Source organism: Mauremys mutica, chromosome 7 (genome assembly GCF_020497125.1).
Source record: "Mauremys mutica isolate MM-2020 ecotype Southern chromosome 7, ASM2049712v1, whole genome shotgun sequence".
NCBI classification, from domain to species: domain Eukaryota; kingdom Metazoa; phylum Chordata; order Testudines; family Geoemydidae; genus Mauremys; species Mauremys mutica.
Window position 1 is genome coordinate 17,424,872 of NC_059078.1, and position 20,354 is coordinate 17,445,225.

Here is a 20,354-nt window from a genome sequence, read left to right on the forward strand (position 1 = left end):
GCCACGGCTGAGAGAATCAAGTGGCTAAGTAATTCCTGGATTGAGTGAGGGAGTCCAGCATGGGAGGAACAAGCTGGGTTGGGGCTATAAAGGCAGGAAATTGGCAGCAGAAAGGGGCTGCTGGGAAAGTCTGCAGTCACTCCCCAGGAGAACGGAGGTGTGTTTGGGCTGGCAAACCAGTGATGGGAAAAGACAGGAAGGCAGGACCGGGCTCAGGGAAAGGCAGTAAGGTCTAAGACGGAACAAAACTTGACTGCTGGCTAGAGGATCCCTGAGGTAAAACCGGGAGTAGTGGTTCCCTGCCAGCCACTGAGGGAGTGGCACTACGAGGCAGTGAACAGGAAGACAGCCTAGGACTGCTGGCAAGGAAAGATTTTCCAACTCTGGAAGGGAAACCATTTTGTGACCAACTCGTGAAGAGGCAGCAGCAGCTCGTGGAGCAAGAGAAGGACCACAGGCCCCGAGAGGGAGGCAGAGGATGGCATGCAACTGCAGGAAGGAGCGTGGGCCTCGCGAGCTATTCCCAGAGTGACCAGGAGAAGGCGCCATCCTAACAGTGAGTGGAGCACCCTGTTACACAGACTCATTCATTTCTAAATATATGTATTTATATACATGTAAACTCACCAAAGCACACGATGAGGTGATTTATTATTAGTTAAGCACTGGAATAAATTGCCTAGGGAGTCTGCGGAATCTCCATCATTGGAGATTTTTAAGAGCAAGTTAGACAAACACCTGTCAGGGATAGTCTAGATAATACTTAATCCTGCCTTGAGTGCAGGGGACTGGACTAGATGACCTATCGAGGACCCTCCCAATCCTACAATTCTATGATTCTATGATTATAATACCTTTAATGAAGACGTGTGAGGCACTTTGACTCTGGTTATGTTGTCTGTGAACATGGTAGGAATTTCCACTTGTATAGTCCATGGCAAAGGAGCTGGCCCAAGCAAAAAAGAGTCAACAAATTCACCTGAAGCAGAGACAAAACTGTATTGAGTACAAACACCAGGTATTTATTTCCTGACACCTGCAATTAAATCATGCCACACCTGTATCTGTTATGTTGATCCCAGTTAAGGTGATTAACTAAAATAAATACCACTTTTATGTCAAAGAGTTCCATTGTTTACCAACCATAATTTCTTTCCAAAAAGGAAAATTTTATAGAGTATTTTGCAAACACAAACAAATCCAGCTAAAATATTCAACCAAAATGGTGTTAATGCAGCATAGTCAAATTTCCTCTGAGAAATTAAGATTACAAAAATCGTTGTTTCCAAAATTCAGTGACACTTCTTGTGAGCTCTAATCCTGCAAACACTTTTCTGCATTCTTATCTTTACTACTATGAGTAGTTCCAATTGAAATCAAGGTTAGTAAAGTTAAGCAAATGCCTCAGTGTTTAGAGGATCAGGAACTTACTAGTTACAAGCAATTGTGTTCAATAAATCTTGGCTTCATGTCCCCAATGAATGGAATGGGCAGTGGTTATGAAAAAGAAAAACAAATCCCTAAGCTGAGAGACAGTCAAGTAAAATCCCCTTTTTTTTTGTGCTCTGCTTCCTTCAGGAGGAATAGAATCACTCCACACCAGTTTGACAAACCCTCAAATCAAAATCCCTCCATGATTACTAGAGCCAGGCAAAAAAAGGTTGCAAAATATCTTGAAATTTTCAGTCTCCCATTTTGCAAGTTGCAAAAGGGAATGATTATTGTTTGTTTGAAATTTTTCATATAATCAAGAATTTTCAGGGCTTAGGTCTTTGCTCTCCCTTCTCCAGCCTTTTTTTCCTCCATCAGCCCCCACCCCTCTTTTTCCCCTTTCTTTTTTTCCCCCTCCATTCCTTTCTTTTTTTTCTTTTGCCTGTCAAAAAGAGGAGGAAAAGGAAAAAACAAAAATTGGGGAAAAAATGAAAACGGAAAATGATTCATTCCCAGTTATATGAATAAACCAGAAATTTTATTAAAGATTTGCGGGGGGGAGGGGCAAAATTTTCCATTTTTGAAAAAAAGGGCCATTTTTCAAGAAAAACATTTGCTTTGAAAAATTTCAACCAACTCTATGTGATGTGTTGCTTGAAGGCTACCAGAACCCAAATCTCTTCTGGTCTGCCAACTCCTAATAACCCTGAAATGTTGGCTGTCACCTAGTTTCTATAACATTTGCCTTACGATGGACTGCAGTGTTCCCCCCATTTACATTAAAACTATGAACTAGGCATAATGTCCTCAGTAAGCTCCAGTACACACCAGAACGTTCATGTTCCTATGGAGTTAGAACGCTTCCTTCAGGGATCTAGTTTATTTCAACTTCCAAACTACATAAATCACATACCATGTTCATAAATTAACTGGCTTATTGTGCTTAAGGTGTGTAATGAATTGTCATAGTATTTTTATCCAGGCAGGTGTTTTATTTAATTTTTAATAACTGCAATTTGGCAACTGAGTAGGAAGGTAACTTTTCTTGTGCACATTTTTCATTAGCTTTTGGCAGAAATGCACAACACAACAGTTAGACCTGTATCATAGAAGAGGCCAATCTCACAAGATTCTTACTTGACATCAGAATCCTACTTACCCTTGTAAGGTGTTGTCTTCCACTCAGATGATCTGGATTCAGTGAAGGTCTCTAGCCGATACTAAAAAATTAATTAATTAATATAAAACAAAAACCTCTAACAATCCCAAAGTGGGCGTGATTGGGCATTGAATGAAGTGTATACAAAAACTCAATTGAGACTGCAATCTAGAGTTTAAGAAAGTAGATTCACACTAGCTAAAATAATGACCTGTCTCACTGTTGACAGGGTGAGGTGGTATCGTCACAGAATGCTGTATTATGGGCCTGAGCTGAAGTCTATCAAAGTCAACAGGAGACTTTCCATTGTTATCAATGGTCTTTTGATCAGGCCCCATATTTGCTCTATACCAGCGGTTCTCAATCCACAGCCTGCGGGCCGCATGTAGCCTGTTAGCACATAGCTGCGGCCCAACACAGCTGTGTGCTAAAGGCCATGGGCTACGGGCTCCCGGCTGCCTTGCTGCCTGGTGGGCTCCGGGGTTGAGGTCCTGGCTGCACCCTGACCCCCCGCGGTGGGGTCTGGGCAGCCAGCTGCCCTGCCGCATGGTCTGCTCTGGGGTCCGGACTGCTGGCTACCGCCCGGCCCCGCATGGCAGGGTCTGGGGTCAAGGTCCTGGTTGCCCCTTGGTCCCACACAGCTGGGTCAGGGGTCCCCGTGCAGCATGGTCTGGGGTTGGGGTCCCTGCCTCTTGCCCCACACCCAGCTCTCTGCTCCTGGCTCCACTCTGTGGAGGGGTCTCTGGGTGGAGGCTGCTGAGCATAGGGGCTTGTGGGGGTGGGGTTAGGCGGGGGACACCATGGTTCTCAATCTGCAGCCCAGGTAACACTATGCATATGCAGCCCACAATGAGAAATAGGTTGAGAACCACTGCTCTGTGCTCTAAAAACCAAAAATGCCAATGAGACCATTGCACCTGCTCTATTTAATTTCCCTATTTCTTTTTGTTTCAGTCATTCGCTTCTTCATTTACCTTCTCATTTGGCTATTTTCCTCATATCCCCTCCCTCTCTTCTATTCACACATTCTTCTGCTCTTCACTTTAGTTTCACCTAAGCTAACACTATCTATCTATGGGTTTCTAGAGGAAGTCGCCGTGGAATATTTGTGTTGTTTGGAATTCAGTGATTGGTCCTATTAATTAACAATGGCTATATCCAAACGTTGCTTCTCTCTCTGACATTGTCTATGCTGTCAGTTTTTCAGGCTATCGCCCACTGTTCGCTGCCGGTGGTGCAACTGCAATGGTTCTAGTAGTGGTGGCTACCTATGTAGACTGGCTGCTGACCTTTTCACCCCTAGTCCTTCTCCTATTTGGATCAGGGATCAAAATGGAATATATATTTTTAAAAGACTTGACACTGGCAAAAAGGTCCATAGCAATGGAATCAAATTATGAACCTACATTTTCCAGATTCTAAACCAAGCCATCATTGAAAAGCTACGAAGTGGAAGTAGCTCTTTGCTGTCATTCTAAAGATTACATTCCTTTATGATTCCCCAGATGTTCAGAGCATGCAAACACAATTCCAAACTGAAGCTAGCCCCACCATCCCAATGGGAGTTTCTCAGTAAAGGGTCTGTTGTGTGGGTAAGGGTAATTTGCAACGCTTGGCAGCTGTTTGATCCCAGTGAAATGCCCAGCTCCCGCTGAAGTTAGTGGACAAACTCATTGGGCTGCAAAAGTTGAACATACTCTGTAGGTGTTGAATGGCTGCAAAGTCCGAAACACCATTTCCTTGGCAGGGGCCGAGCTGTAGCAGCACCTACTGGCTGCGTACTGTATAAGAGCTTCTTTGGCTGCATCTTCTGAAACAGCAGGAATGCTACCAGAAAGAGATAAGAAAGCGTGGACCGGTTTGAAATTGGCTTTCAATTTTCAGAGCGATTTTGACATCCCAGCATCACACATTCTCCCATAAAAGGCCTCTCCCTAATTTACATAGCACTCCACTGCACTGACAGAAAAATGCTGGGTAAGATGACAGGTTTGGAAAAACCTAGACTCTCTTAGAGATTCAAATCCCAGCCAGGATAACTCAAGCCTTCATCTCTCCCAGGATGAGAGGTGTTTAGGATGCAACATTAACAAGTGAGGTCCTGATTTTCAACAATCAGGTCAGCATGTATTTGAGAATGTGAAAATGTATGTCTATTGTGCACCTCAGATGTGTGCATGTAAAATCCCTGAATTTGCTCACCCGTGGCTAAGTGCATGCTTATCTACTCAGCAGCATAGGCTGATCATGGCTTTGTGCACACATATCTTGATGTATAAGGTAGGCACTCACATGCTGGCTGGGAGAGCTGAAAATGGGGAAGGCCTAACGCTCCCACAGCACCATTGATAAGAGCAGTGTCTGACTCCCAGGGGCGGCTCCAGGCCCCAGCACGCTAAGCGCGTGCTTGGGGTGGCATGCCGCGGGGGGCGCTCTGCCGGTCGCCGGGAGGGCGGCAGGCGGCTCCGGTGGACCTCCTGCAGGCGTGCCTGCGATGGGTCCACTGGTCCGGTGCCTGCGGGAGGTCCACCAAAGCTGTGGGACCAGCGGACCGCAGGACCAGCGGACCCTCCACAGGCACGCCTGCGGGAGGTCCACCGGAGCCACCTGCCGCCCTCCCGGCGACCGGCAGAGCGCTCCCCGTGGCATGCCGCCCTGCTTGGGGCGGCGAAATGTCTAGAGCCGCCCCTGCTGACTCCATGTCACTGGCCAAAAAATTGACTCTGCTCTCTTGTGTGCAGTGTGCCAGCTGGCTGCCACCCTCTCATCAGCAGTGTTGACTGTGCTTAGTTTGCAAAGGGTGCAAGGTAACTCTTAATCATCATCATTACATTTGAAAGCACATCTTACTTCCAGTCTGTTTGAGGTGGAGGGGGCCCACCTCCACGATCAGTCACCAGATCTGATGGAGGCGGTAAACCTTTTCCTCCTGCGAGAAACGAAAAGGCAGAAGTTGGTATTTTACAGGTTTAGAGAGACACACTAATTTGCTACTTGTCCTTCAATTCCTGTCTGCTTTTGAAATAAGGCCAAAATCACTGGTTTCTGTCTTGTTCTAATGAACAGCCTCTGACCAGCACAGGACACACACAAAATATCAGAGGAAAACTGATCTTTTAGAGAAAAAGAGAGAAATCAGGGGTACATTCATTGGATAGTTCAGCGGGGATAGAGAGGCAATTGTTTGGCACAGCAGGGGTAGACGGCTGTGGCATAGGTGGGGGTAACTCGCAACTCTTGGCAGCTGCTTGATCCTAGTGGAATCTCTCTCCCACCCTATCACTTGGGAAAATGCCTCAGAAAATAAGATTACATTCAAGAATATAGAAAATACAGTGTCAATCAGCTGGTGCAAAATGCTCTACACTGACTTCCTTTTAAAGAGATAGACAGTCTCAGGAAAAAGAATAGTCTGTGGGTTCATGTACTAACCACCATCACCCAGAGCTGTGCCTTCATAGCCAGAGACATCGTCCATGGGATAAGCAGGGGGAGCAGACGGTTCTTCTCCACTAGTAATGTCATCAGGAACGATGGCACCTATGGCATAAAGAGTTTAGCAATAGAAAGTTGTCATAATGTCCTCACTCAAACATGCAATGAACCAGCTAGGGTCCTGGATATACAGAATGGTTTATATTGGGCCCAATTCTCCTCCCAGTCACATCAGAGCTACACTAGCATAAAACTGGTGTGAGAGGAGACTCAGGGTACGTCTACACTTACCTGCCGGTTCGACGCGGAGAGTTCGACTTTTCGGAGTTCGAACTATCGCGTCTGATCTAGACGCGATAGTTCGAACTCCGGAAGCGCCGTGGTCGACTCCGGTACTCCACCTCGGCAGAAGGAGTTGGCGGAGTCGACGGGGGAGCCGCGGAGTTCGACCCCGCCGCGTCTGGACGGGTGAGTTGTTCGAATTAGGGTACTTCGAATTCAGCTACGCTATTCACGTAGCTGAATTTGCGTACCCTAATTCGAACCCCCTTCTTAGTGTAGACCAGGCCTCAGACTGCTGGTCTTTAATCAAATAAGTGTTTGAGATACGCCAGGAAGTTTTGCCGTAAAAATGGTAGCAATGGGTGACCTCTGTCATGCACATGGAAACTACTGATGAGTAAACTTCCATAAGGTTTGAGGTGTGGCCAGGATAAACACCTATGAATCGAGATGTCTGCAAAATAGGCCTGAAAATCTTATAAGAAAATCTGTGTTCCTGTGATTCTGTTTGATTCTTACTGCAGTGGAAGTACCACAAAAGCCTCTCCTGTGATATTTCATTACTTTTGCTTATGGCTTAAGACAGAATGAGAATGCACAGAGATGAAGTAAACTCAGGGGAAAATATTATCTGAGCACTTTTTCTTTTTAATCCAACCAAAATTTCAGTAAAGTTTTGGACAGAGATTTGAATCAATGCTTACCAGTGCAGGCTGATGAAATCTGAATGTCGGTAGCTGAAACTGACATTTAAGGAGGACTCAGAGCCTGTTTGAATCCACCTGTAGCAAACTATGACTCATGTTACTCAGTAGTAGCAAGACTGTTTCAGGAATGACACTGAGGAACTCTAGAGAGACCCATGCCTACCCTTGTTATCTACCACAAGCAGGAACTGAAGATGGAGGGAAAGAAAATAAATAGATCCTTATGACCAGAGATCTGAGCTCTTCTGAAGAAATGAAAGTCTCTTGCACTCTCTCATTCTGAATTTCAGCATAGTGGTTCAATTTGCAATTGTTTAATTGCAAGCATTTTAATTGCTGAACCACAAACACAATTCACTCAGCAGGAAGGAATGTACATTACTTTATGCTGCTTCCCATTAACTAACTAGATTTGGCGTTTATTCACAAAAATGGTAAGAAATTAGCATTTAAGAAGACAATGCATTATGCAATTTGTGCATTAATCTCTTCATGACTCCGCACTCCTTCTGTGGAGTCAAAATTCCCACTGACTTCAAGTAAGGAACACCCGGTTGAAAAGGGACCCTGGCAGCTCCAGTCAGCACTGCTGACCAGGCTGTTAAGAGTCCGGTTGGCGGCACTACAGGGCTGGCAGACTCCCTACCTGGCTCTACACGGCTCCCAGAAGCAGCCAGCATGTCCAACCCTAATCCTGCGCGCAGGGGCAGCCAGGTGGCTCCATGCACGTGGGTGCCGCCCCTGCAGCTCCCATTGGCTGAGGTTCCCGGCCAATGGGAGCTGCTGAGCCACCGCTTGGGCTGGGGGCAGCGCACAGAGCTTTCCGGATCACTCTTGCATTTAGGGGCCACAGGACATGCTGGCCATTTCCGGAAGCTGCGCAGAGCCAGGTACAGAGCCTGCCTTAGCTCTGCTGTGCCGCCGACTGGGAGCTGCCTGAGGTAAGCACCACCTGTCTGGAGCCTGTACCCCACATGCGAACTCCCTGCCCCAGCCCTGAGCCCCCCCCCGCATCCAAATTCCCTCCCAGAGCCCACACCCCAAATCCCCTCCCATGCCCAAACCCCTTGCCCCAGCTCAGCACCCCCTCCCACACTCTGAACCCCTCGGCCTACACCCCAAACCGTTCATCCACAGCCGCACCCCAGAGTCACAACACAAGCCAGGGCCCTCACCCCCTCCCGCACCTCAAGCCCCTGCCCCAGCCCAGTAAAAGTGACTGAGGGTGGGAGAGACCAAGCGACAGAGGGAGGGGGTTGGAGTGAGTGGGGGATGGGACCTTGGGGAAGGGGCGGGGCCTCTGGGGAATGGGCGGGGTAAGGGGTGGGGCAAGGGTGTTCAGTTTTGTGCGATCAGAAAGTTGGCAATCCTAGACTGGGTCCATTCTGAGCTCCTTGGCAAAGATTGACATACAAGAACTGACTCAGCCAGCAAAGCAAACATCAGTGTCATGAGAGTCATTGATTGCTGGGGTTTTCATACCAAAATATCCTTCAGCAGAGGCATGAGACATCTGATCAACAGCTCCATAACTCTGGCTGGAAACTCTGATCAAAAAAGCAAAAGAAAACAGGCAATCTGAGTGTTTAGGAATAAACAGGTAGAAAGATTGCAGTGGGGAAGTGGACATGGAGAAATGAGAGAACTGGAGCAATGCTGAAGGGCAAATGAAGAGAGATCGCAAGAAGAATCTTTTTTCTCTAAAGACATTTTATGGATTCTTTGGAATTTATGGAAACATTGATGTGCTTTGTGCTCAGCACTTTTGAAAATCAGGCCACTTACTTAGGTAGCTAAATCAGGATTTGAGTAACTAATTTAGGCATTGACTTTTGTAAATCTCAGCCACTGTGCCTAATTTGGACGGAGACTTTTTTTTCCCCTTTAAAGCACCCTGGCCGTACCAGTCTAGAATATGCTTTATAACTGAGAAGGCATGAACTGCTGTAGCTTTGCATTTCGTATGCCAAGATATGATTTTATTTAGTAGACTACTGAACCTAGGTTGCAAAACAATATGACACACTCAGCTTGATGGATACTCCTACATAAATTCCAAAAGGCCATTATGATGCCACTTAATATCCATTCTTTACTGGGAAATATTTTCGAGATCACAAATGACCTCAAATTATAGACATACCCAGGGGTGAAAGTAACTTACAGGACTTACCGGTACTGCCGGAGTCCTGAGGAGGGCGTGGCCTCAACCGGTAGAGGCGTGGCCACAACCGGAAGAGGCGGTACCTCTCAAGATTTAAAGGCCCTGGGGCACTTGCTGTGGCTGGGAGCCCCAGGGCCTTTAAATCAACCCAGGGCTCCCAGCTGCAGAGGTGGCTGGGAGCCCCCCGGGGCTCCTGCCACTACGGAGCTCCGGACCCTTTAAATCCCCAATGCAGCTCCAGCTGCCGGAGCCGCGGGCGGGATTCAAAGGGCTCTGGGCTTCCCGCAGCTGGGGGAGCTCTGAGCCCTTTAAATCCGGCCCCAGCCCGGCCACCGGAGCCAGAGGTGAAGCCAAGGCAGCCCAGAGTCCAGCCGCGGCAGCCCAGAGCCCTTTAAATCCGGCCCCAGCCTGGCCGCGGGAGCCACTGGTGGGATTTAAGGGGCTCTGGGCTGCCCGCTGTGGCGGGGAACCCAGAGCCCTTTCACTCCCCGCCGTGGAAGCCGGTGCAGTCCAACACGGCATACTGGCTCTTGCCGGTACGCTGTACCAGACCGTACCGGCTTACTTTCACCTCTGGACATACCACTCAAGGTGCTCCACCAAAAGCCTTCATTTGCATTTCCCTGCTGACACCTGGTTTTGGGGGTGTAAAATCTGTCTGAAAAAATTAATCTGCACTGGAAAGTTGTACCAAATCAGTCTTATTAGCCTGTGCAATAACACTGACATTTTGCATGTCTTAACTTCTGTGTTATAGAATCCACAAAGTGAGAAAGTTTCTCACTGTTTGAAGGAAGCATTTAAAAATTATTATATTAGAAACTTAACACACAAGCAAAACCGCCTTTATGTAAGCAAAATTAGGAGCCAAATAATACGTTAATGGAGGTAAAGTAATTCTATAGTTTCATGGTCAACACTTGAAAAGCAACAAGTCTCATCTCAGTGTATCTATTGACTACTGCTGATAGCACCTTCTCAGAACCAGCTAGTTCTTTGCCATCCAAGGGCGAAGATCAGCACCTGGATGAAGAGTAGCTGAATGGCAGGAGGAAAAGAGAAAAATCCCAGAACCTTTGCTGCTGTAAGTCATGTATTTCAATGGAGTTACACTGCTTTACCCCAGCAGTGGATCTGGCCCCAGATCTTTCGGGCACACTTATCACTGGGGGAGAAAAGGGGGAGGACTCGGCTAGATCACCCACTCCGTCGCTAACACCCTGTGGCCCACTCACCCCTCCCACTTCCTAGTCAAGCTAACCCCGAAGCCCGGCTACACGAGGCTGAGACACGCTCCCCCTGGGGAAAACTTTGGGCTGCTCTGTGCGCAGCTGATCCTGCTGCGCGTCCGCTGCTTCCCGGGGCGCGCCCTGGGGGACGCGAATGCCCGGCTCGTTGTTGCGGCCCCAGCCCAGGGGATGTGTGTATTGACCGGAGGAGGAGCAGAGGGGTGATGACGAGACCGTCCCATGGAGGGGACCGCGGGGCGCTCCAGATCTCTGGGTCCCTCGGGTCCCCCGGTCGCTGTTGTCTCGGATCGGTGCGTTCCCAGGGCCGCTGCGCCACCCCGGAGCAGGCAGGGCCGCAGCGAACAGAAGCGAAAGTGAAAGGCAGGCAGGCTGCGCTCTGCCCGAAGGGTCTCCCGACCAGTCCCAAAGCGAAGGCGAAGTTAAAAGCCCTCACCTGATCGCCTGGCCCTCCGCTGCCATCGCTGCCGGGGGGGTCCTGAACGCTGGTGCGGGGCTGCTCCGCTTCGCCTCCCCACCCACACCCAACTTTTCCCTGGGGGAAGCCAGCCCCCTGCTTTCGGTTACGTCCTCCGCACCCTTCGTTTGCTGGTTTGGTTGGAGAAGTTACTGGCCGGCTGTGCAAAGGCTGATGCCTGGAGCATTTAAAGTGTAAACTTACCCTAATTCACAATGCCTGAGGGGAGGGACAATCTTCAGGCATTGATATATTGTGCTTTCCACAACCAACTCTCTGTACAACTTTTCATGAGGGTTGTACCCGAATACTTGGCTGCGAATAGCTAAACTTTATTCTTAAATGCATTCACCTAAATCTGGGTTATTGCTGATTGTGTACTCTCTGTACCATATGACTTTTAAAAACAAACTTTGTGGATAATCCAAGCACTATACCCAGATGTATTATTTGTATCTTTTCTCAACCTGTGTATTATACAATTTTAACATTAGCTTTAATAAAAAATTGTAAATATGTAGGTAGTGCGTCCTCCTCCATTACTTTAAAGCAACCAGGGCACTGAATTCTGCCAGATGTTAGTCTCTTATTGAGTGTGGATGTCACAGTGCCTGGTCCCAGGTGCAGAGGTTAGCGGCGCCGATCCTGGGTGCAGCTGTTACTTTGCTGGTATATTTATTGTGGAAAGTTTGTGGTTGCCGCTGCTGTTTTGAACAAGTACAGCGTCAAAATGCATAGTGTCATTGGCATTGAGTGGTCTTGGCCCTTATGTGCTGAGTTCTCTTGTGCCACTCAGTGCACACCTCTAGGGACACCACTTGGTCACTGTGAAGATTGATGGTGTTGGTGCTAAGGGCTGTGTATAAAAAAAATATTGCTTGTTCTGCATCAATAACACACACACACACACAGCTGCCAGGAGGTTATTGTCAGCTGTTGGATTTTGAATCAGAGCTATGGAACAAATACTTTTTCTAAGGAGATCCCTGAGAGTATTTACATGGGGATTCCTAGAATATTTTTAACTCTTTCAGTGCTGCACTCCCTAGCATGCTCTCACAGGACCTGATTCCACTGTCATTGCATGCAAGGAACTTTCACTGGCTTCAGTACAAGTACTGCATGAAGTGTAGATTTGGAATCATTCCAGAGGTGCTGGTGAGTGATTGGCTAGTGATGGAAGATACACAGTTTATACAACATGGCTTCTGGTTTCAAACATGTCCAGTAATTTGGAGTGGCTCAAATTGAGAGTGCCTACTTAAGTCAGAAATTGAGGCTCCCAAAATGATTGTTACTGAATATTTGGGTTTTTTGGGTTTGTATGACCAAGGACCCCTGTCATGGGGTTGATTAATTTTCTTTTCCATTATAATAATAAATTATTTTAAATTAAAGATTTTGGATTTCAGAGGAAGGAATGCTCTGGACACAAGATTTCCAGATTTATCTTGGACTTCCTGTGTGAACTTGGTCAAGTGACTTAACCTCACCATGCATGAATTCCCTATTTCTATGGGGTTAAGTGTACTTCATCTCCCATTCTTTGGCTTGTCTCTTCAGTCTTTAAGCTCTGTGGGGCAGGCTTGGTCTCTCAGCATGTGTATGTACAGTGATTAGCACAATGGGGCCCTGAACTCTAGATGATACTGTAATACAAATCAGTATCATAACTGAGTCCCCCTAACAATCAGGTTACATGCTGCTTTGCTATTAAATTCATACTCTTTCAACCCACCACAATCTAAGATTTCTCCTTAGGCACCTTCTTTTACGTAGCATATGGATATTTATGGGTGCATCTTGTTCGTTGGCCTTTATAGTTTTGTTCCTCTCGTCCTGAGTACTGTCATTAGGCTGTGTTCTGTTGCAACAGTAATAATCTAAATCTACCTGTTGATTCAATATTGAGTTATATTGGCTTCTGCAGGCTTTACTCGATAACCCAGGCTGCTCCACTCCAAACTGCAAGACACTGGCCAGGAAGGGCAATGGCTAAATTGTCTGTGGAATGCACTGGCTCATTATCTCGCAGGCAGCCTCTTCTAGTAGAATTCCTAAGGGAGAGGCCTCACTGCAAATATCTGCCAACTTCCTGTTTGGGTGAATCCCTGCTGACTTAGGGAAGTGCAATGGAGGTAAAAAATTGTACACGGTATCACTCACCAACTGTTAAAATGCAGCTGTTTCCTGGGTGCTATGCAGCAGCCATTTCGTACAGCACGAGTGCGTGCTAGCTGTTGATTTTTAAAAGAAGAAATGAAACTCCAAAAGAGATGTTCATTGTCATTAAGCAGCATGTCCGGATTTGAGGAGGGAAGTTGGATTAATTTGTATTGTTGTCTTCTCCCTTTCACTTGGTCTTTCACATGATCAACCTTCACATGGCATGCTGGCGAAGAGAGGAACTTCACTAACACATAGCAGCACAGGGCACTCAGCAATTTTTATTCTTAAATGTGGGGGAAGTGATTTTTTTTTAAAGTGACATACAAATAATAAGCTATGTCATTAGTAATGCTTTATAAGATTTATAACCATCCTTTTATTACCATTAAGTAACCATGATTTATAACCAACCATTTCTTACCATTAAGTAACTATCCAATTATGCTAAACATGGGTGCATTTGAAGGAAAAAAGCCATAAACTGAGTGCCTCCAGCACTAGGGAAGCACATGTATCTCACTGGACCTCATGCTCCAGCACACATGGCTGTTCTTAGAATAGCAAGAAAAATGCACATGGAGGAAAAATAATAAAGAATCAAATATAATTAGATTACATCCTGCAATATAAATCAGAGCAGAACCATAAATAGAACAGGAAACAATTCTGGAGCCTACAATGTCCAACGATTCCGAATGGGAAGGATCTTCAATTGAAAATGGAATGTGTTGGAATGAGCACATTGGGACAACGTCCCTTTAAAGGGAAGGGTTTTGGTCACCCTTTAGGATGGAACCTGCCACCTAGAGTGGTGGAGAATAAGCTAGAGTTAGTCCAGCATCCACCATAACAAACGAATGGCGCACTGACTGAGCAGGAGAATATAGCGTGGCTGGCAGTGATAACTAGAACAGATACCGCTGCAGATAGCAGGGCTTGTGGAACAGGAGCTCTGCCAGGACAACCTGGTGGGGCTGCCATTGAGTGACAGTAACACTGATTCCACAACCTCTCCACTAGCTTTGCTTCTGCCGTAAAAGAGTGTCAAGTGATTCACTAGAAGGGCGGACTTAGACTGGGCCTCGAGAGGTGGGTTCAACTCCGGGCTCTTCCACAGCCTTCCTGTGTGACCTTGGATATTATTTATTTGTCATATGATTGTAGCACCTAAGAACTCCAGTTGTGGAACAGGACCCTGTCATGCTATGCGCTGTACAAACACAAAACACAAAGAACGGCCCTGCCACAATGGCCTTACAATCTAGGTCTAAGCCAAGAGACAGCAGATGGATACAGATGTACCAACAGAAGAATAAAAGGAAACAAAAAGACAGTGTTGTTCAGCATGATCGGAAGTGATCTTAGCACACCAGCTATCTACATGGAGCTAACAGTTCCCTACTTCTCAGGGTTGTTGTGAGGATAACTTCATTAATGTTTCTAAGGCTCTCAAATTCTGTGATGATGGGGGCCATATCAATAACAAAATGACTTTGCTTTTAAGGAACTCTAGGGTTCCAAAACTGTATCTTGAATTATTATGGAATAATTTATTCGCTTACAATATTGGAGCCAGGATTTCATCCTTTATCTACAGAAGACCTCAGCTGCAGGACCTCCCTTAGCAAGACAAGCACAGCTAAAAGCTTTTAAAAATAGAGCACATAGGCATGACGCTTTTTGAAGGAAAGAGAATTAGCTACTGGATATGAGACAGTTTTGTTGGCCTTTGTATTCCTGAATGCGGTAACGTGCCTTGTAACCTGTTCAAAAATGTGCTGGACCTGCTTATTCACACAGAGTGGAGCAATGCAAATGATGTCTAGTTTGCAAAACATTTCTCTTGTTTTGACGGATGAGGCCACGTAAGCCCATCACACATATTCCCTTTTGCAAATGTAAATGCAAATACCCAACTGATTTCCACTTCTAGCCTAACTCGAGAACTCCATAGAGCAGCTCGGTAAGCAAAGCAGTACAACTGCATTGCTAAAGAATCAAGTATGTCTATAAATACAGCATGACATAGGGATAATGGCTGCAATTTATTTTATGTTGGCAACAGAGTAAAAGTCAAAGAAAAGAAGGCACACCAACAAAAAATGGAATAACTCTGTGATGGAATTGGACATGTACTTGTATGCTGAACGCCTAAACAAAATGTAATTAATATATTTTATTTTAAAAAATAGAAAGAAATAGCAAAGTGAACTGAAGCACAAATCAAAAGCCAATTTGTTCCTGTCAACCTTATTCTGTATGGAACAAAATAAAACAAGTGGTCTTGCTGTTGTTGTTTCTGCTGTTTAAAACCGTACTCTTTGTTTCTGTGTTTCAAAGACTTTAGGGATCAAGATATCACACTGCGTTCATGGATTTAGGACACACCACCGTAGCTCTGTTTGATGGGGGGAGGCAATATTTCTCTGGAGAGATGCAGAATTTTCTCTGGCAATACAGTCTGGCTGGGTCAGATGGTACAAACAATCTCTGGGGTAGATGAAGACCTTGGTTTCTTTTCGTGCTACTGTATCTGTGTCTGTCTATGTCTATGGTGCTGTTTAGTGTCCATCACTGTAGTAGACCAGAATCTGTGCTGCACCTCCCAGGAGTCACACAGCACAGACATAGCTACTGTTTCATGTCTCCATAATTCTAACTGCTCCAGTGTACTCTATATGCCATTATCTAAATCATTGATGAAGTTATTGAACAGAACCGGACCCAGAACTGATCCCTACAGGACCTCACTTGATATGCCCTTCCAGCTTGACTGTGAACCACTGATAACTATTCTCTGGGAATGGTTTTCCAACCAGTTATGCACCCATCAAGGTTGTATTTCCCTAGTTTGTTTGAGGAAGCCATGCAAGCTATACCACATCTACCACTTCCCCCATCCACAAGGCTTGTTACCCTGTTGCTACCTGCCCCATTAATTCTTTAGCTATTCCAGCCATGAGCACGCACTTGACCACTTCTCCCATATCACGTTCGTGCAATCTCCCAATACATTCCTTATGCAGCCAACAGCCTCCTCAACAAAGTTTGAAACCACAACCCTGTTCCTCTTCAGATCCCTCTATAAAACTTACTTTGACCATGATGCCTGCAGAATGCTGATAATGGCTAGGCAGGTGGAGAGCTGAAACTATCTCTAATGATCTGCTCATTTGTCTCCATTAACACAGGCGAGAGTCCCCCCTGGGGGTTAGTGAAGGGGACCCCCAGTCTCAAGCCCCAACAACAGAATCGCTATGTATAAGCTGTGCACACAGCTAGTCTGTGAAGCTACTTGTGGATGTTACAGTGAACCTGTCCTCCCTTCATATACTCCAGCCCATTCATGTGTGGGTTTTGCCTATTATCTCTTATCTTAAAATAAGATTGCAAACTATTTGGGGCAGAGACTAGGGAGTTGTCTTTTACCATGTCTGTACAGCACAATAGGTCCCCAACCTGGTAGAGGTTATTAGGGCCTTCTAGGTGCTATGATAATACAAATAATAATTTTTACTGGTATAACTTGAGAGCAAAATTTGATTTAACCCTAGAATCTTAAAAGGAACATAACTGATTTTTTGCAGTTGAGGCAAATTATGCCATAGAATGGAACTGTAATGTAACAAAATAAATCTTTGTCCCTTGGCCCTGGTTTATCCCAGTTGTTAAGAGCTCTTTATGAAATTGTTGCCATCAGGGGGAGCTTATTGTAAAGAGGGACTTTGGAACCGCTACTTGTGTGTAGCATTTCCACATTGCAGCTACTGCCAAAATTTGCAAAGTTAAACAACACAGGAAAGTTGCATACCTTTGAATTGCAAAACAGGCACTGCTCTGTAAATATAACCGATAGAATCACGGTGTCGGGCACTTTGGAATAAATGAAAGCATCATCTCTACCTCCTGGGCTGCCTGTAAGAGACAGGAGCACCTGTCTGCATACTGAGGAGATACACATTTGATTATGGTGGGGGGAAGCAAAGTGAGAAAGACAATGTGCTCAAATGCAGGTAAACAGCTGTTTAGGATCTGTTCCAGTCTGCTGCGTAATGCTATGTAGTTGTGGCTGCCTGGAGCCATGTGTAGGTAGGCCATTAGGGGGCATTAGAGGAAAAGTTAAAAAGACTAGTATAGTACACAAATAAAGATCACTCAGGCCTGGTCTACACTTCAGCTATGGGAATAACTGAAGGCTCCCCCGTTGACTCCGCCTGTGCCGCTTGTGGCGGTGGAGTACAGGAGTCGACAGGAGAGCCGCTCAGGGATTGATTTATCAAGTCTAGGCTAGACTAGACGCGATAAATTGACCCCCACTGGATCGATCACTGCCCGCCGATCCGGTGTTAGTGTAGCCATACCTTCTGTTGCTCCTTCCTCTGGTGTCCTGAGACTCTGTACATTCAACAGTCTGGCCTGCTCCAGAGCTCTGAATCCTGATCCCACCAGGGAGTGTGTCTCCGGCATGAAGCTCCAGTTGTTACAATTAATTCTAATTAAGGGCCAAAAGACCCAAGGTGGATCACAAACAGAACTCCCCAAGTTTTCACTCTCTTGTTCCGAGTCAAAATAAAGCACCATGACTGGCCCCGAGCTGGAGCAGATATATTGACACCATGTTCAACTGTAGTAAGTGGTAGCAGCAAAGAGTCTTGTGGCACCTTATAGACTAACAGATGTATTGGAGCATGAGCTTTCATGGATGAATACATGCATCCGACGAAGTGGGTATTCACCCACGAAAGCTCATGCTCCAATACGTCTGTTAGTCTATAAGGTGCCACAGGACTCTTTGCTGCTTTTACAGATCCAGACTAACACGGCTACCCCTCTGATACTTGTAGTAAGCGGTGTTTCTTCCCTCAATCTCCCCGCACTCTCTACCCCCAAAAGCTCTCATTCTGGATCATATTGAGATACTGACTATGACTCAACATTTCTTCCACAAAGCCCCACCATGCCGTCCTACTCAATCTGTGTGACCTCCATTCATCGAAAGCCTCCCCATCAGGGGTTAAAATAAAGGGAGGCAGGGGAGAATACAGCCCTGCTGTTAAAAGCAGGGCTCCCTTTTCTCCTTGGCTGGTGATGCTAAAAGTATAAAGAACATTTTCCCCATTCCCTGGCTTGGATGAGCTCCCCACAGCTCCCTGTCCCCTATGGTGGTGTTATGAGAGCACCCCCTTTTCAGTCTCCTTTAACCACTGTTCCTCCCAGCTTAAAACTGACATCCATGGCCACATTCCCAAACCAGAGAGATGTACAGTTGTGTTTACAACTGCCTCAAAAGGCAAAAAAATGCATTAAAATGTTCGCTTTCCCGCTCTGCTCCTGTGCTGCAGGGCTTTTGTAGCTTGCTCTTTTATCAGCCTGACTCGGCTATTAAGCATAATAAAATGGCCGTTTCTCTGATTGCAGCTTGGTATAAAATGGTACTTGTTTTAGGAGTGAACAGAGTCTGCTGCACACTGGTGATAATTTATTTCGTTGTCCTGACTCCTGGTAGAATTAGAGAAATGTACACCTGGCAGGGAACTCAAGTCCAGCCTTCTGCACTGAGGCTTGACCTTCCCTGACAGGTGTTTGTCCAGCCTGGTCTTAAAAACCTCCAATGTTGGGGATTCCACAACCTCCCTTGGAAGCCCATTCCAATATTTAACTATGCTTCTAGTTACAATTTTTTTTCCAAATATCTAACCTAAATCTCCCTTGCTGGAGATTAAGCAGATTGCTTCTTGGCCAATCTTTAGTGAACATGGAGAACAATTGATTACCGTGATGCTTGTAACCATTTTCCTGCAGCTTGTGTGTGTGTGTGTTTTCGTCTCTTGGGGATAAATTATTATTAATTATTATTATTAAATAAATAAATCATAATAATAAATTATTTCTTATGTTGCTGCATTTTGGCAATAGGGCATGAATGAATAAAAACTAGCTAAACCTCCCCCCACCAAGATAAATAAGAGCTGATAGCAGCACATTGACAATAGTTTTCTGACCAGCAGCATACAAACTGGTTTAATCTAGTTTAATTACTATCTGATTGGTAAAGTCATTGGTGGTAAATCAACAAAAGTCTCATTCTTAATAAGGAAAAGCCAAGTGAGTCTATATTATGAAGTGAAATTCAAGAGAGCAATATATACATAAAGGGGGGAATAAGACTGGGATGAAGACAGATATAAATTCAAGCTAAAAAGCTCTGCTCCAAAACTTCCGTTTTATGCTTTCATCGGGCCAGAGACTTGCTGTGATTTTTCAAAAAACTTGATTTATGTTAAAGTAGCCTTTTAAAGTTAATTTGGCACCACCGTGTGGCAGACTTGTGCACTGCCGCTTCATGAAAAATTCTACAATCTTCATCTAACGTTGTTAAAATAATGTCATCTTTGCTAGATGCCCTCTTGGTGAGCAAATAATGTTCAAAGATTTGTGTGTGAATCAATACGCTTCCCATTCTGGCTTGATAAAAATGCAGCTGGGATTTTTGGCCTTGTAAATGAAACAATCAGCTAATCAGCCCTGGCTTATATAATTAATATTCCAACTAAGACTAATTATTATGTTGTTTCACTTAAGTAGCTAGAAAAAGTGTGGCCTGTAACCACTGCTTGGGTTATATAAACAACCAGTAGTGCTGCCATACAGAGCAAATACTAATCAGGACCAAGCATATTGGTAGAAAAGAACCAGCAACCTAGAGGGTATTAAATAAACACTTGCGCTCCCCCATGCTACTGCTTTGAATTCACATTTCACTTTCTGTTACAGGCAAGGATTTTGATCCTGATTGAATTTTTTGGAGTTATTAATAATTTAATCCAGCTGTATGTGGCTGAAACTGAATGTTTACGATTTACGCACTGCAGAAGTCACACCAGAGCTGAATATGACCCATGAAATACAGATGACCGTGAAACTTTGCTGCAGGATGTCAGATGATTTCAGAAAAGTTCCTGCCTTTAATCATACCCTCTTCTTTCATGTCAAATTTTTTGATGATAAAGGGCATAGTTATTTGTTCAATTTTTTGGCTTTAGCAGCAACAGTAGTGAGATTTAAAAGAAAGCAGTAAATATGTGGCACTCTTACTTATAACACTGATTAGTGTCTTGTGGGAACAGTGCAAATAATAATAGGAAACACGGTTGTATTTGTATTTGTGTTTTATACAGCACCCAGTTCATTGTCCCCATTAAACAAATAACATTTAATGATAATAACTAGGGACTATACAATATTGTGGGTTATCTTTAACCTAATATTGTCTCAGCAATAACTCTATGTACATGCTATTCAT

The 20,354-nt window shown here is 45.2% G+C and overlaps 1 protein-coding gene across 1 annotated transcript in view; it reads right to left on the reverse strand.

The window, feature by feature from the left end:
- LOC123375029 (protein SSUH2 homolog) overlaps positions 1-11,173 on the reverse strand; it is a 41,225-nt gene extending 30,052 nt beyond the window's left edge. Inside the window, exons 1-7 of the mRNA XM_045025582.1 lie at positions 10,862-11,173; positions 8,497-8,561; positions 6,023-6,130; positions 5,441-5,519; positions 4,288-4,417; positions 2,591-2,651; positions 855-979 (exon numbers count right to left, since the gene is read on the reverse strand). Of these exons, the coding sequence (XP_044881517.1) occupies positions 855-979; positions 2,591-2,651; positions 4,288-4,417; positions 5,441-5,519; positions 6,023-6,130; positions 8,497-8,561; positions 10,862-10,887 (594 nt within the window). The 5' untranslated portion in view covers positions 10,888-11,173. The remainder of the gene's footprint in view (positions 1-854; positions 980-2,590; positions 2,652-4,287; positions 4,418-5,440; positions 5,520-6,022; positions 6,131-8,496; positions 8,562-10,861) is intronic.
- Between the last annotated feature and the right edge of the window lie 9,181 nt (positions 11,174-20,354).